The 15,296-nt window shown below is 37.3% G+C and overlaps 1 protein-coding gene across 1 annotated transcript in view; it reads right to left on the reverse strand.

Annotated features, from left to right (window-relative positions):
- Positions 1-15,296, reverse strand: part of LOC127430098 (nitric oxide synthase, brain-like) — a 115,732-nt gene that overhangs the window by 85,686 nt on the left and 14,750 nt on the right. Inside the window, exon 3 of the mRNA XM_051679572.1 lies at positions 6,344-6,470. Coding sequence (XP_051535532.1) covers positions 6,344-6,470 — 127 coding nt within the window. The remainder of the gene's footprint in view (positions 1-6,343; positions 6,471-15,296) is intronic.

A 15,296-nucleotide genomic window follows, 5' to 3' on the forward strand; every position in this document is an offset into this window, starting at 1 on the left:
GGAGGGTAGAGTCACATGGGGTAACCTCCTCTTGGTCACTATAATGTGGTTCGTTCTCAGTGGGGCGTGTGGTGAGTTGAGCATGGATGCCGTGGTGGATGGCGTGCAGCCTTCACACATGCTATGTCTCCGTGGCAACGCGCTCAACAAGCCACGTGATAAGATGCGCGGGTTGACGGTCTCAGACGCGGAGGCAACTGAGATTCATCCTCCGGATTGAGGCGAATCACTACGCGACCACGAGGACTTAAAAGCACATTGGGAATTGGGCATGCCAAATTGGGAGAAAAAGGGGGAAAAATCACACAAAAAAAGAAAAAAGAATGTGAATTGGGATGCAGCTGTTATTTTTCTGTGAGAACAGCAACATTCAAAAGCAACAGCTTCCTATACAGTCTCCATTGGATCATTTATCATTACAACAGTCATTACAACTACAAGAAACACGTTGGCATCTTTCTCCGCCACACTAATTGTTAGACATCGTGCCTCATTCAGTTGCACAACAAACACATACTACCTTGAACCCATGTTTTTGTCTCTCCTCTCGCGCTTGTATTCTCTCACCCCTCCCTTCCTTGTCTTACTCATTGACGATTAATCATCCACCAGACTCTACATTACGAGAACAAGAAAACAAATCCTTTCTCTGTTCTCTTGGACAACACAGCTGCACTCATTCATTCCTCGGCTGTCTTGGATCGCCTCCATCCATCCGGTTTCTTTCAGAAGGATAATGCGTCACAAGTGGCCAGATGAGAGAGTCATGTGCTGATGCGAAATGTAAGCACTGCTACTGAGAATGCAGAAGCACATGGTACACCAGCAATGTCCTGGCAGGTACAGAGTAGACCATATGACAGGTGCTATTGAGAGCATTTGACACAGTTGTGTGTACATTATTCTTGTGCACAAATGGCTGAATGCATACTGCCTTCATTATTGTCAAGGAAACAGTCAAAGTGTTATGACGAGTCAGCACAATGTTAGTAAAACCATTAAAAGTACAGAACATGGAACATCCACTTGCATATGTACACTTAAAGGAATATCACGGGTTCAATTCAAAAAATTAAACAGCATTTGAGGCATAATGTTGATTACCACTTTTGTCCCTACTTTTCTTTAAAAAAAGGTTACAATCTAGGTTACAGTGAAGCACTTACAATGGAGATGAATGAAGCCAATCCACATGCATTAAAATATTCACTGTGTCATAAGTATAGCCACAAGATGTGAACAATATGCGTGTTAACATTAATTTAGTGTGATAACATCGCTTATAAACCTTTTCTGTGTAAAGTTATATCCCATTTTACAACTTCATTGCCATGATGACTTAAAGCTGTAAACCTTGTATTCCTGGTAAACGAAGATTTAAACATTATGCCAAAATTGCTGTTGATTAAACTTAACTTGTATGGAACTTGGAATATTCCTTTAAGACTAAAGGTTTTTCAATGGTTCTTATAGCTGCACCTAAGGTTCATCTTATTAATATGATCCTAAAAATAATTTTTGCTATATAGGGTTCAAGATTCTTTAAAGGAATAATTCACCCAAAAATGAAAATTCTGCTATCATTTACTCACCCTAATGTTGTTCTAATCCCTCATGATGTTTTTTTTCTTATGCAGACCACAAATGGAGATATTTAAATGAATATGCTGGGCCATCTTTGGCAATGGTAGTTAAGAGTTACTTTTTAAAAATGGAGTTATAAACAAAGGTTCGGGAGGAGCCTACTAATCTGATCCTATTAATCAATTACACAAAAACATACATAAGCAGAGCTCACCTCTCACCCAGCACTCATCGCTTCTGGCAAGCAACCATGGCTGGCCCAGATGAGATCGAACTCTTCACCTCAGACAACGAGTTTTCCCTCGAGTCAGAAATTCTCAGCACTCCTCCAAGCCCCGACTCGCACCCCAAGATTCCACTATCCTGACTTCCAATGAAAAGAATAGAGGTCGTTCAACACCGCGAATCACCAATCCTCCTCTTGCCCTCTAATCAACCCTCACATTCCAGAACCTAAATCAACTCCTAAAACTGTCAAATCAACCTAATATTTCCCACAGCCAAGGAACTCAAAAATCTCCTCAAATTCAAATACAAACAATAGAATAATTACTTTCAATTCAAGAAGGCAAGTATGAAACAACTTCAATGAGTTTGGTTGCCCTAGACAACACTGTCACTTTCTCCACATCTGTAATTACTGCAGTGGTGCCCATGTCCACCCTATTTGCCCAGTGTACAAATCCTCTGCAAGAAATAATAAAGATCTAAAAAATTACCTCTCCTCTCCTATCAATGTCTCTCTCTCTTGGCTAAAGAACTAAAAAAAAACACCCAAACAAAGATTTCACAAACTTTCTCCTTTCAGGTCTAAGCCAAGGCTTTGACCCAGGCCTAGAAAGCCTACCAGATAACAGCATAATTTGCAATAATTTACAGTCAGCGTTGGCAGAACCAGAGGTTGTCGGCACTATCCTAAAAAAGGAATTAGATCAAGGTTTCATGATTGTCTCCATTGACTCTCCCCCCTTTAAACTCTTCTGCATCAGTCCCATTGGGATTGCTTCAGGGAATTTCTCATGGAAAAAGCGTATTATAATCGACCTTTCAGCACCCCATGAAAACCTCTACCCTAGCACCAGCAGTCTAATCTCAATTGATAAGTACTCCCTTCAATATCACGACATAGACAAAGCTATTTAATTGATTAAAATTGCCTGCCAAGGGGCCTGGCTCGCTAAAGTTGGCATCACCTCTGCTTTTAAAGTTATGCCAATCCACCCCGACTTCTGGCACCTTTTCGGGATTCGCTGGTGAGACAAACACTACTTTGCCGTCCGGCTAACCTTTGACTGCAAAAGTAGCCACAAAATCTTTGATATGCTCTCCGAAGCCCTTTGCTGGATCATGTCAAATAACTATGCAATTTCCCTCTTTATCCATCTGCTCGAAGACTTTCTCACTGTTTCCCCAAACAACTCCCCACCAGCAGCCCACCTCTTCACTATCGTAAATGTGTTCTCGGAACTCGGAGTCTCCATCTCCCCCAAGAAAACATCAGGCCCTTCCACTACCATCGAATTCTTGGGAATCAATCTCGACATGATAAAATTCCAAGCCTCTCTCCACAGGGAAAAAATCGATAGAATCATTATAATCGTTTCCAGCCTCCTGGATTCCCCTCAATGCACTAAATGCGACTTGCTCTCCCTGCTCGGCTATCTCAACTTTGCTATGCGTATAGTGCCCCAAGGTCGTCCTTTCATCTCCCACCTCCTCATCCTAGCCTCATCTACTCCAGGTCTAAATGACCAAGTACATTTAAACTCAGCCTGCCATGCCAATTTACAGTTGTGGCTCTCATTTCTCAAAAAATGGAATGGACTATCCTTCTTCTTCTAAGACCTCCTCTCCACCCCCAGTGACCTGCAGTTATTCACTGATGGTTTTGAATGTACACTCTAAAACCTACGTTAGGTTTTGGAGGCAGTCAGTAGTTTGATTTTTATGACCATGGATGTGTTGTGCTTTGATGATGAATTGGTCGCAGGTGGAGATCCAAATGGCACGTCTTAATAGTGGCATGATTTTCGGGGAATGTGAATGGCCTTTATTGATACATTGGACTGTTCCTTGATTGTCACAGTGGAAAAGTACGCTTTTAGATTTCCATTCTTTTCCCCACAGATGAGCTGCTGCTACAATAGTGTATAGTTCGAATAAGGTGGTGGAAACTTCTGATTGGGAAGACCAGATAATTCCAGAGGCAAGGAGGTGAACTCGTGAAAGCCTAAAAAGGACTCATGTGACTCCTGCTTCATATTCCAAGTTTCTGAAGGGATATGATTTCGTTTTGGTGAGAACCTGAAATTTAAGTAATTCAGATTCGAGAACTACAGTACATAATGCTATTGTATATACTAGAGATGCACTGAAATGAAAATTCTTGGCCGAAGAATTCTAGACACACTGGGCAGAAACCCGAAACCGAAAATGATCATTTTAATTTAGATTTGTTAGGAATAATTGAATATTCTATATGTTATTATTAGTGTTACACCAAAACCACCTTTTCTGTAACTACACATTTCATTATAAAATAGAGTAGACAGAGAAGAATTACATTAAAATCTGTAGCCTATTAAGAAAACCTTTATTGTTTACTAATCTACTGGATAATGTAGCAGCAAAATTCACAATAATTCCAGTGAAAATCTCCAGTGAATATGAAGCCAGTTCTATTGGTTCATTTTACCCCCTCACTTTGTATATGGACCTGGAATGTGAAATGGGTTCTTTAGTGGATCTCTTTTGTGTTCATTTTAGTTGAGATATGATATCACATTACTCAGTCAATTATTTTTTTTTGGGGGGGGGGATTTTTCCCCTTTTTCTCCCAATTTGGAATGCTCAATTCCCAATGCACTCTAAGTCCTCGTGGTCGCATAGTGATTCGCCTCAGTCCAGGTGGCGGAGGACGAATCCCAGTTGCCTCCGCGTCTGAGACAGTCAACCCGCGCATCTTATCACGTGGCTTGTTGAGCGTGTTGCCACGGAGACATAGCGTGTGTGGAGGCTTCACGTCATCCACCGCAGCATCCACGCTCAACTCACCACACGCCCCACCGAGAACAAACCACATTATAGCAACCACGAGGAGTTTACCCCATGTGACTCTACCCTCCCTAGCAATCGGGCCAATTTGGTTGTTTAGGAGACCTGGCTGGAGTCACTCAGCACACCCTGGGATTCGAACTAGCGAACTCCAGGGGAGGTAGCCAGCGTATTTTACCACTGAGCTACCCAGGCCCCCCATTACTCAGTCAATTTAAATATCATTGTAATTTATTATTATTAATGATATTAAAGTTATATCAGACAATAATACAATTTCAGTCGTAATTTAAAAACCCTTTAAAACCCTCTGCCTTTTATACTAGCGGAACATTCCAGGAAGAACTTTGAGCTATGCTAAAAACAGTAGCGCATGAGCCATGCGTGCACTTGCTATGAGTGTGTGTCAACAGAGCAGCGCTCATTCACTGAAGCGTACTGTGCATGCAGATGATATATTTCTCCTTATTAGACACATCTTTTGCAATTCACAAAACTATTGTATGGCTTCAAGAGACTTTAAATATAATGCATGAGTCAAATTCCTTTATGCTTCTTTAATGTCATATTGGAGCTTGACAGCAACGTCTATGACACACAATGACACAAATTATCGAAGTACTGGAAAACACTCTTCATTAATGTGCTAATAACCAAGAGAGTGATCACTTCATTTCTGGGCATGTGGACTTTAATGTGCAACATAAACAATGCTTTTTCTCCATGCGAGTGGTTTTAGGTCAAATTTTCTGCCAAGATTTTCAGCCTTTTTTTCCTTGCAGCTTAAATTGTGGTGCATCCCTACTATATACAGTATATGCTATATGAGTGAGCTTCCACAATGGATTTTCAAGATTTTCACTCAAAAATGATTTAGGGTTGTTTCACGACAAACTTTTCATGTGCTTTCAGAAGATGAATTATTAAGAATATTAAAATATGACACACAAGTGGGTGATTAAATTATGACAGACTTTGAATTTTGTGACGAACTAGTCCATTTAAGATTAAAAAACGTTTTTGATTATAGGTTATTTAGATCAGCATACCGGAGGCGTTTTCTAAGAATTAATTAATTTTGCTATCCTAAATATGAGCGAAATGTATGTATAGTGAGCATCTGATAATCTGCATTTTGCATTGTTTTTTTCTCTGCAATCCATGACTCCAAAGACCTGCAACCCATTTTTGGGTTGAAAATTTCCTTTTTTTTTTTTTTTTTTTTTTTTTGAAGTGAACTATCACTTTACGGTTCTCCTACAACATTAGGCAATAAAACCTTCCCAGATTCTATTTGGAACCTTTATTTTGAAGAGTACCGGACATTGGCTGCCTCCGAAAACCTAGGCATCTGACTTGCTTCCTTGCTGCCTTGCTGCCTTACCAGTTAATGGCTTAACCGACAGTGTTTTTGAATGAATGGAAAACAGTTTGAACAGTTTGAAAGGCACCTTATTTTCATCCTACCTCTGTATACAGCTTCCGAAGGCAGCATTTTCAAGTTTTCAGATGCAGCCATTGTCTTGAGTATTTGAACCCACTGTCAAGCTGATTAGGCAGTAAATCAGTATTCAACATATCAGTAAATGCAGCTTCAACATTTCTAAACTTGCACCTTTTAAACTGTAAAACAAAAAATATTAGACTACTGACTCACACGCAGTCCTTCAAACCCACATGTGAAGCCCTTTAGACCATACATTACCTTGTCACTCTCAGAGTAAGGGTTGTTAAGCACTGTAGGCATGTTGTCCTTTCTCCAGAGGTCATCAAACACTCTGTCATTATCCGATGCCAGCTGGGCGTTCTGTCCGTTTCCCACACCAAGGTCTCTGAAAGTCATAAACAGTTCAGCTCGCAGCTCAACATCAGTCAGAAGAAAACAAGCCTTGATGTACGTACATCCACTCAAAACACTTCCTTTCTCTTAGTAATACAAGTAAACCTTTTAATGCCTTTATTTCCTCTTGTACATTAAAGAATAATTCCAGTCAAGACAGGACAACTTATATGCATATTCCTGGGTAAATACAACTTAAACTCTATCAACCGCATGTGTTGATTACTCAAGAAAATTAGTTTACAAAAATCATATTTGTAAAAATCATATTAATGCAATTACAATGGGAGTCTTTGAGGCCAGACTAAATGGTTTAAAAGCAGAAATGTGATCCTCACTTTTTAATTAGGTCTGTCAATCGATTAAAATGTTTTATTTAATTAATTACATGATTTGCCAATTGATTGATTAAATTAATCACATATATAAATATTTGCAAGAGAAAAGCCCTCAGATAACAATAATTTAATATATAATGATTAAATAATTTTTAATATTTTTTATAATGTTTATGAGTAAATAAATATAATAAATATAATCATTCATATAATTAAAATGTATTAAATTATTGTGGTAGATGAGTAAAATACTGAAAAATATGGGCATAGTATTTTTTTATTTTTTTCATATTATTGAACATAAGCCTATCATTTTGATTATTTTGCAATTGAATTCGTCAATTGTCCAAGATACATTTATACATGCGTCTGACGGACACTTTTGGAGCATCTCACTTTGGTTGCATCGCGTCATAAACACAGTGTTTTTAGGTTGCTTTGTCGGTTAAACGTAGTTTAACTACGTAGTGAAACTTAGAAAAACACGTCTTGAGATTCACTTACTGTCCTTTGCTGAAAACAGGTGGCACTTCAAGCTTGAATTGCTCCAGTGGTAGGAATACTACTTTTTACAGTCTGTAGACATGATTAATTGCATTAAAAAAAAAAAAAAAAAATAATATAAGTAATCACACTGAATTAATGCATGAAATCGACAACCCTAATTTAAGTTAAAACACTTACATAAATTTTTCTGTAAAATTAATTAAAATTTGATTCTACGAACTGAGGGACGAGTCGAGAATATTTTCAATGGTAATCATCATGTCACAGATGCTGTCAATCGAGCTTGAATTGCATTTAATATGCATATGCATTTAATTTGCATAATAATCTTTAAAGTGTTCATGTGTCTAGGCTACCAGTGTGTGTTGACCTTGAATGTTTTAGCAAAGCATTAAAGAATCACCACCCAACTTCAAACTAAATATGAAATGAAATAATAAATTGCTTCAATTCCTGTGCTCCACATTTAAAACTCACACAAACACCAAGGATAAAATGTGATACTGATCTACTGTAACTGTTAACCGGTGCACACATACAGAGAAATTATAAACCATTCTATCAGATATATAATGCACAAACATATTCAGACCATGAAACTTTTTTGTATTTGAGGTTGCATTGCATGATGAGAATAATAGTAACACATTCACCACCAAATGTGAGAAGAGTGAGAACAACGTGATTTGTTTTGGATGGGAAACAGCCATCTATGCTCATCAGTCAGTGTAAATATTCCAAGAATAATTATAATTCTAGTTAATTTTCCTTATATGAAAAACAAAATTGTCAAAAGTGATGCATACTTTTCCTATCCCAATTTAAAGGGATAGTTCACCCAAAACTGAAAATTCTCTCATCATTTACTCACCCTCATGCCATCAAAGATGTGTATGACTTTCTGTTTTCTGCTGAACACAAATGAGGATTTTTAGGTGTGGGTAAGAAACAGATCAATATTTAAGTCCATTTTTACCATTAATTCTCCTTCCTGCCCAGTAGGTGGCAATATGCACGAAGAATGCGAATTGCCAAAAACAAAAGAAGAATGTTAAATTGAAAGTTAAGGTGGAGATTTATAGTAAAAAAAAAAAAAAAAAAAGGGGGCTTAAATATTGATCCGTTTCTCACCCACATTTATATCACTTCTGAAGATATGGATTCAACAACTGGAGTCTTATGGATTACTTTTAAGCTGCCTTTATATGGTGTTTGGACCTTCAAAGCTCTGGCCACCATTCCCATGTATTATGAGGACCTACAGAGCTGAGATATTCTACAAATATTAATTTGTGTTGAGCAGAAGAAAGAAAGTCATACACATCTGGGATGGCATGCAGAGGCAAACCTACGGGACAGGCAAGCCAGGCAATTGCCTGGGGCCCCAAGCTGGGTGCCCCCCACGGGTGGCAATAACAGTAGTTCACTGCAACAACACTTGAAACCAATGATTGGCAATGCTTAGCAGACTAGAATGACATTTTCGAAAACCCCCCTAGAGGGGCCCCCATCCATTTAGCTACAAATTCATGTAAGAGCAGAATTTAAATTGTTGCAACAGTCACAAAATTTTCATGAAATCAGGCTGCATGTTTTGAATGTTCAAAATTCTGTGACACCTCCCTAGAGGGGCCCCCATCCCTTTAACTACTAATTCTAGTAAGAGTGGGACATCCAACGTATCAATCTGGGAGTCAGAATAGGGAAAAAGAAAGAGGGGGAGGAGGAGAAGCATGACAGTGCTGACTGGTACAGAATCTGTAATGTTTACTGAATTATCCCTTCTCATGATTCGCGATCGGAATAGTTTACATATTCACTTCACGTTATTCTACATACAATTCTTATTTAATCGCAACAAACAATATACATCATTAGAAAGGCATAATCTACAGATTTGATATTTCACCATTGTTTTATGATATAATTTATCATATAAATTTAACTGTATGAGTAACTCCTTAAGTTATATTAGCAGTACACATCTGACATTCAAAATCAAAATGAGAGTTACGGACATAAACATGTAATAAAGACACATGTCCATTAAAGTGAGTAAGCTCTCATCTTTTTGTCAATGCGAGGCTTTAGTAAACAACGTCCATTAGAAGTTGTAGTCCAAATATGTGTGCATTTGGAGACAATTTTATGGATTGTCATATTTTACTTTAAATTTCTTTAGAAAAGATTGGACTGTCATTCAGTTTCCCTCTATCTCATGGTGTGTCACTGTACATATGTACAGAAAGAGAGGGGTACATATAGAAGAGAGTTATTACATCACAGCTAGTTTAGTCGTGAAGCAACTTCTACTATGGATTAGATCATTTATTTTTCATGAAAAGAATGGTTGTGAAATGACATTGCCAGCTTTTGAACATATACTGTGTTACAAAAATTAATGCTTGTTAGTGAAAGATAGTAGCTTAAATGCTCCATGCATTCTTTTCTCTCTAAGAGCATCACTGATGTCTTTACTACACCTCATACTAGCACATGTGGTATTATTGAAATCGATATGGCCTTCTCTAAAAAAGTATTTTTTCCTAATTCTGTGTGTTACAATGAGAATATTCATGCTGAATAAGAATATTAAAGCAAAATTTATCTGATATCTGAATGTCTGAATGTATATACACTGGCGGCCAAAAATTTTGAATAATGTACAGATTTTGCTCTTATGGAAAGAAATTGGTACTTTTATTCACCAAAGTGGCATTCAACTGATCACAATATAGTCAGGACATTAATAACGTGAAAAATGATCTACTTCAGAGTTCTCATCAAAAAATCCTCCACGTGTAGCAATGACAGCTTTGCAGATCCTTGGCATTCTAGCTGTCACTTTGTCCAGATACTCAGGTGACATTTCACCCCACACTTCCTGTAGCACTTGCCATAGATGTGGCTGTCTTGTCGGGCACTTCTCACGCACCTTACAGTCTAGCTCAGGGGTGTCAAACAAATGTTCCTGGAGTCCCAGAGATTAGTCCCAGCCCTGTTCCAAAATGCCTCCTTGTAATCTTCAAGCACTCCTCAGGACCTTGAAAAGCTGCTTCAGGTGTGTTTAATAACGGTTGGAGCTAAACTCTGCTGGACTGTGGCCCTCCAGGAACTGAGTTTGACACCCCTGGTCTAGCTGATCCCAAAAGCTCAATGGGGTTAAGATCCATAACACTCTTTTCCAATTATCTGTTGTCCAATGTTTGTGTTTCGTTGCCAACTCTAATGTTTTCTTTTTGTTTTTCTGTTTCAAAAGTGGCTTTTTCTTTGCAATTCTTCCCGTAAGGCCTGCACCCCTGAGTCTTCTCTTTACTGTTGTTCATGAAACTGGTGTTGAGCGGGTAGAATTCAATGAAGCTGTCATCTGAGGGCATGTAAGGCATCTATTTTTCAAACTAGAGACTCTGATGTATTTATCCTCTTGTTTAGTTGTACATCTGGGGCTTCAACGTCTCTTTCTGTCCTTGTTAGAGCCAGTTGTCCTTTGTCTTTGAAGACTGTAGTGTACACCATTGTATGAAATCTTCAGTTTTTTGGCAATTTCAAGCATTGTATAGCCTTCATTCCTCAAAACAATGATTGACTGACAAGTTTCTAGAGAAAGTTGAAAGTTTGTTTTTTGCCATTTTTTACCTAATATTGAACTTAAGACATGCCAGTCTATTGCATACTGTGGCAACTAAAAAATAAAAATGATAATGTTAAAGGTGCTAAATGTAAGATTGACAACATGGGTACTGCAGTCCAAAATCTAAATATTGGAGAGTTGTCTGCATCGCCCCAGACTCGAATCTCATGCGGATTGCCAGAAAGTTGACATGCAAATTAGCCAACTCAGCATCCGTTTTAAAGGATTTCTGGGCTTTAAGCTGTCTCCATCTTCAAAGGCATCTCCAATATTTATCCTTGTTTTACTACGCCTCTGGTCATTATGGTTTTTAGACAGATGGCGAGGCTTTTTAGGTTGGGTGGAATCTGTTATCTCTGATGCAGTTCGTATGCTGGCTTCCATGGCTGCAGCACGCAGTGTCTTTGCCTGCAAACTTGTTCAAATCTGGCAACCCGGTGGTGTCTAAATACTATTGGTGAGTGGGCAGTGGGCGGGACCACACAGGCCAAAACATAAACAGAAATTCCGGCCCGGAATAGAAACTTCAATGTAGAATATACTGGCTGTAGCATTGTTATCGGAGAAGTCAGTATTTCAACTTAGCATTCTCTAATGGCATATTATGGTCATTTTATGATTTAGTACAGTAAAAATATTACATATAGCACCTTTAAGCTTCATTTGATGAACCAAATAGCTTTCAGCTGTGTTTGACATAATGGCAAGTGATTTTGTAGTACCAAATTAGCAATTTAGCATGATTACTCAAGGATAAGGTGTTGGAGTGATGGCTGCTAGAAATGGGGCCTGTCTAGATTTGATCAAAAATAGGTTTTTTTCAAATAGTGATGGTATTGTTTTTTACATCAGTAATGACCTGACTTTTCAATGTGATCAGCTGAATGCCACTTTGGTGAATAAAAGTACCAATTTCTTTCCATAAGAGCACTTTTGGCCATCAGTGTAATTATTTACTGATATCTGAATTTATATAATTATTTACTTCAATTATTTAGCAGTTCCATGGACTTCCAGTGCAGCCTCCTGCTCTGCTCATGATGAAGAGGATCTTTACACATCTAGCAGTGCCATCAGCAGTACTACAACAGCAGGTACTTCCATCACATCAACACCTCATAAAGAGAAAGAGGCCACTCCCTAGCAGCATCACCAAAACAACAGAAAGCAGTCAGATCTTTTTAATAATATCAGATGACCCGTACTATGGCTAAGTGTCAACGGATGCTGTATGCTGTGAAATAGTGAAAAGGGAGTCCTGAGTGAACCATGAATGCTTTTTGTTTTTGTAAATGTAGTTTTTACAACGTGCACTTTAAAAATATTTATATTATTGCATTAATTTAATATACGTGCATTTTAAATATAGCTTATTGCAAATGTTCTGTTTGATATGTTCCTGTTATGTTTGGAAAATAAATGGTTAGTTTTATAAAAGAGTGTTTGTGGGGAGTTTTTGTGCTTTTTCTTTCTTTTTTTGCCTAGGGCCCCCAGAGTGCCTAGGATCGCCTCTGATGGGTGAGTAAATGATGAGAGAATTTACATTTTTGGGTAAACTATTCCTTTAATGTGCAGAGACAACTATAAAAGAGCCATTTGTAGATTGTGAACATTTGTATGTTTAGCCTTTGCAATTCTGTTAAGCCAACTATCTGAAGATGCCAACACTAATTCAGTTTCACTTCCTGTTGTTGCATAAGCCATTATAAACATTAAATTCGATCAATACTACTTGATATTGATTTCAACTATGTATGATTATATGGTATGTCTGGGTCACTATTACATTTATTTTTGGTTAGAATTAATTAGAGCATGAGAAATCTGGCTGTGGATGGTCACAAAATGACAATAATAGTCACATCTATCTTTATTCATGCTATATTTTATGCTGCTGGAACCTTTACACTCTCACACTGCCTGTTAATACTTCCTTTTCACTAAAGCATGATATGAACATTCAACGCAAGAGTAATCTCATACGCAGAATTAAATATATACACAATTAAATCTAACGTATTATTTATTGATGGTTCACCAAATACACATACAAATTCTCTCATCAAAAAATAATGTGCACTCCGGAAACTGACCCTTCTCCAAAATCACTCTTTTAGGGGCATATATATTGTGCAAACATCTTTACAGTATATTCTCTGAATTTTTTGCAGAGCTATTGGTAATTGACAATTTCAAGTAAGTCCGATGGTTGCCACGTGTTTTACATTATGCAGTTTTATACAATTGATAAATTATAATGTTGTTGGCCAAAACAATGGCTGGATATTTTTGTATGTTACCTTTTACATTTTTGCTGTTTCCCAAATCGTTCAATACAGTCTCATGACAACTCATGGCGAAATCATAAGATAACGTACGAATTGGCTGGACCCACTTTATATTAGGTGTTTTTAACTACTATGTACTTAAGCATTGGATTCAATGTTAATATTATGTACATATGTGTTGATGCATTGTAACTACATTTAAAGTACCTGCATTTGATTACATCTGTAGTTACACCATACCCCTAAACCTACCTGTACCTCAACCTATATTGCAGCAAATGTGAACCTTGTGAGAATTTTGCAGAACAGCATGTGGATACACAATAAGTTCATTATATTGAATGAATTTTAATGTTAGTACATAGTAGTTTAAGGCCGTTTTCACACCTAGTACATTTGAGCACTCCAAGCGCTCTCAGAGCAGTGTAACGTGTATATGTGAACAACCCAAGTGGTCTCAGACCTTCCTAAAAGGATCCAAAAGCGTACCATACTCAGAACTTTTGTGGTTCGCTTGATTTGTGTGATGTGATAGCGAAGAGATACCAGTCCGCTTTGCATTTTATGACATAAGTACCTCGTGGCTTGCCATACATAGCTGCATTACATACTTCATATTCCAGTCACAATTTACTGTCCACATATGGGAATTTTAAGCTTATATAGATATACCATGACATGTTTTTGTGTCTCATATTCCATTCTTGTATTATTTGATCACCTAAAATGAATGGACTGGCCGCATTCAGAGCAGAGCCGCACATTAAGATGAACCCGCTTTAAAGTGCTCTGATGGCCGTACCATCTACAGAGGTTCGTGCAAAACTCCACGAAAATGCAAGCAAGGATTTTTATAGTTTCACTTTAATTTTATTTGCGCAATGGCAAATGTCTCATACACACAATGTAAATGACACGCAGGAGGAGACGCTTGCTTGCTCCATTACTCTTGAGATGATAGATAAAGTAACATATTTTCAAATGCACATAGAATTTCAAATGTATACCTTTATGCGAAATAAGAGATTTTAGGTTTATTGGAGAGCCTTATGTGAGAGAGTGAAGAATTTAGGACAGAAATACAATATACATTATTACTATTGCATAATGCAATATAATTGATGGTGTTGTCTGGGTTTCATAAATCATATAACAAATAAAATATTACTTATTTAATTCTATCCCTGTGCAATAATTTTTAATGAAAATCTTAATATTTTTTAAAGCCATAAAAGTAATCATATAGCCCCATTTTGTTATATGATTTCAAGTTAAATATAAAAAAATTACTAATTAAGGTGAAGGCCTATCCATCATAAGCATACGTACACCTTAAGAAGTATGACAATTTGTATGATATAATTGATATAATACAATATAATTGCTTATCATAATAATCGGAATTATTTATGAAAAATAATTGTCAGCCAAATTTCATAATTGTAACAGCCCTAGCTGCAATGGGGTCTGAGTTCTTAAAGAAACCCCAGTGTTTCTTTTTCTTCCATGTTACACAAACGTTACAGTATTTTCATTTTAAAATCATGGATTAGGTTTAGGGTTTAGGCAAGGGATTAGAGGTTTGGGCTAGAGGTCAAATTTAGGAAGGTAAACTGTAATAACATTGTTATAACATGTTATTTTGTTACAAAAGGCAAAAGTAGAAATGTTCAACAATGTTTTTGTAGTTTATGTGTCTGTGCAGAAGTGATATTCAAAAACAAACCTCCCCTGAGAAATAGCCACTGGAGCAAAAAGTTCGACTAACTTTTGATCAGTTTTAACAAAAATTTGTACTTAGAAGAAAGTGACCGCAGGTACAGTATATATTTGATAGAAGATGGTAAAATGAATTCTAAGAACTTGTCTGGATGTTGTTTACAACAATAAACCAATATTATTTTGAGAGAACTACTTCCTGTGCTTGGGCCTCGAGTCAATAGTGCTCATGTAATTTGCTGCAGTGTACCTCATTACTCATATACTACCACTTGGAGCTTTTAAACAAGACCTTTCTGGGAATGCAGGTAATTTATGTTGCTTGCAAAAGTGCA

The sequence above is a fragment of the Myxocyprinus asiaticus genome, chromosome 3 (genome assembly GCF_019703515.2).
Source record: "Myxocyprinus asiaticus isolate MX2 ecotype Aquarium Trade chromosome 3, UBuf_Myxa_2, whole genome shotgun sequence".
Classification (NCBI taxonomy): domain Eukaryota; kingdom Metazoa; phylum Chordata; class Actinopteri; order Cypriniformes; family Catostomidae; genus Myxocyprinus; species Myxocyprinus asiaticus.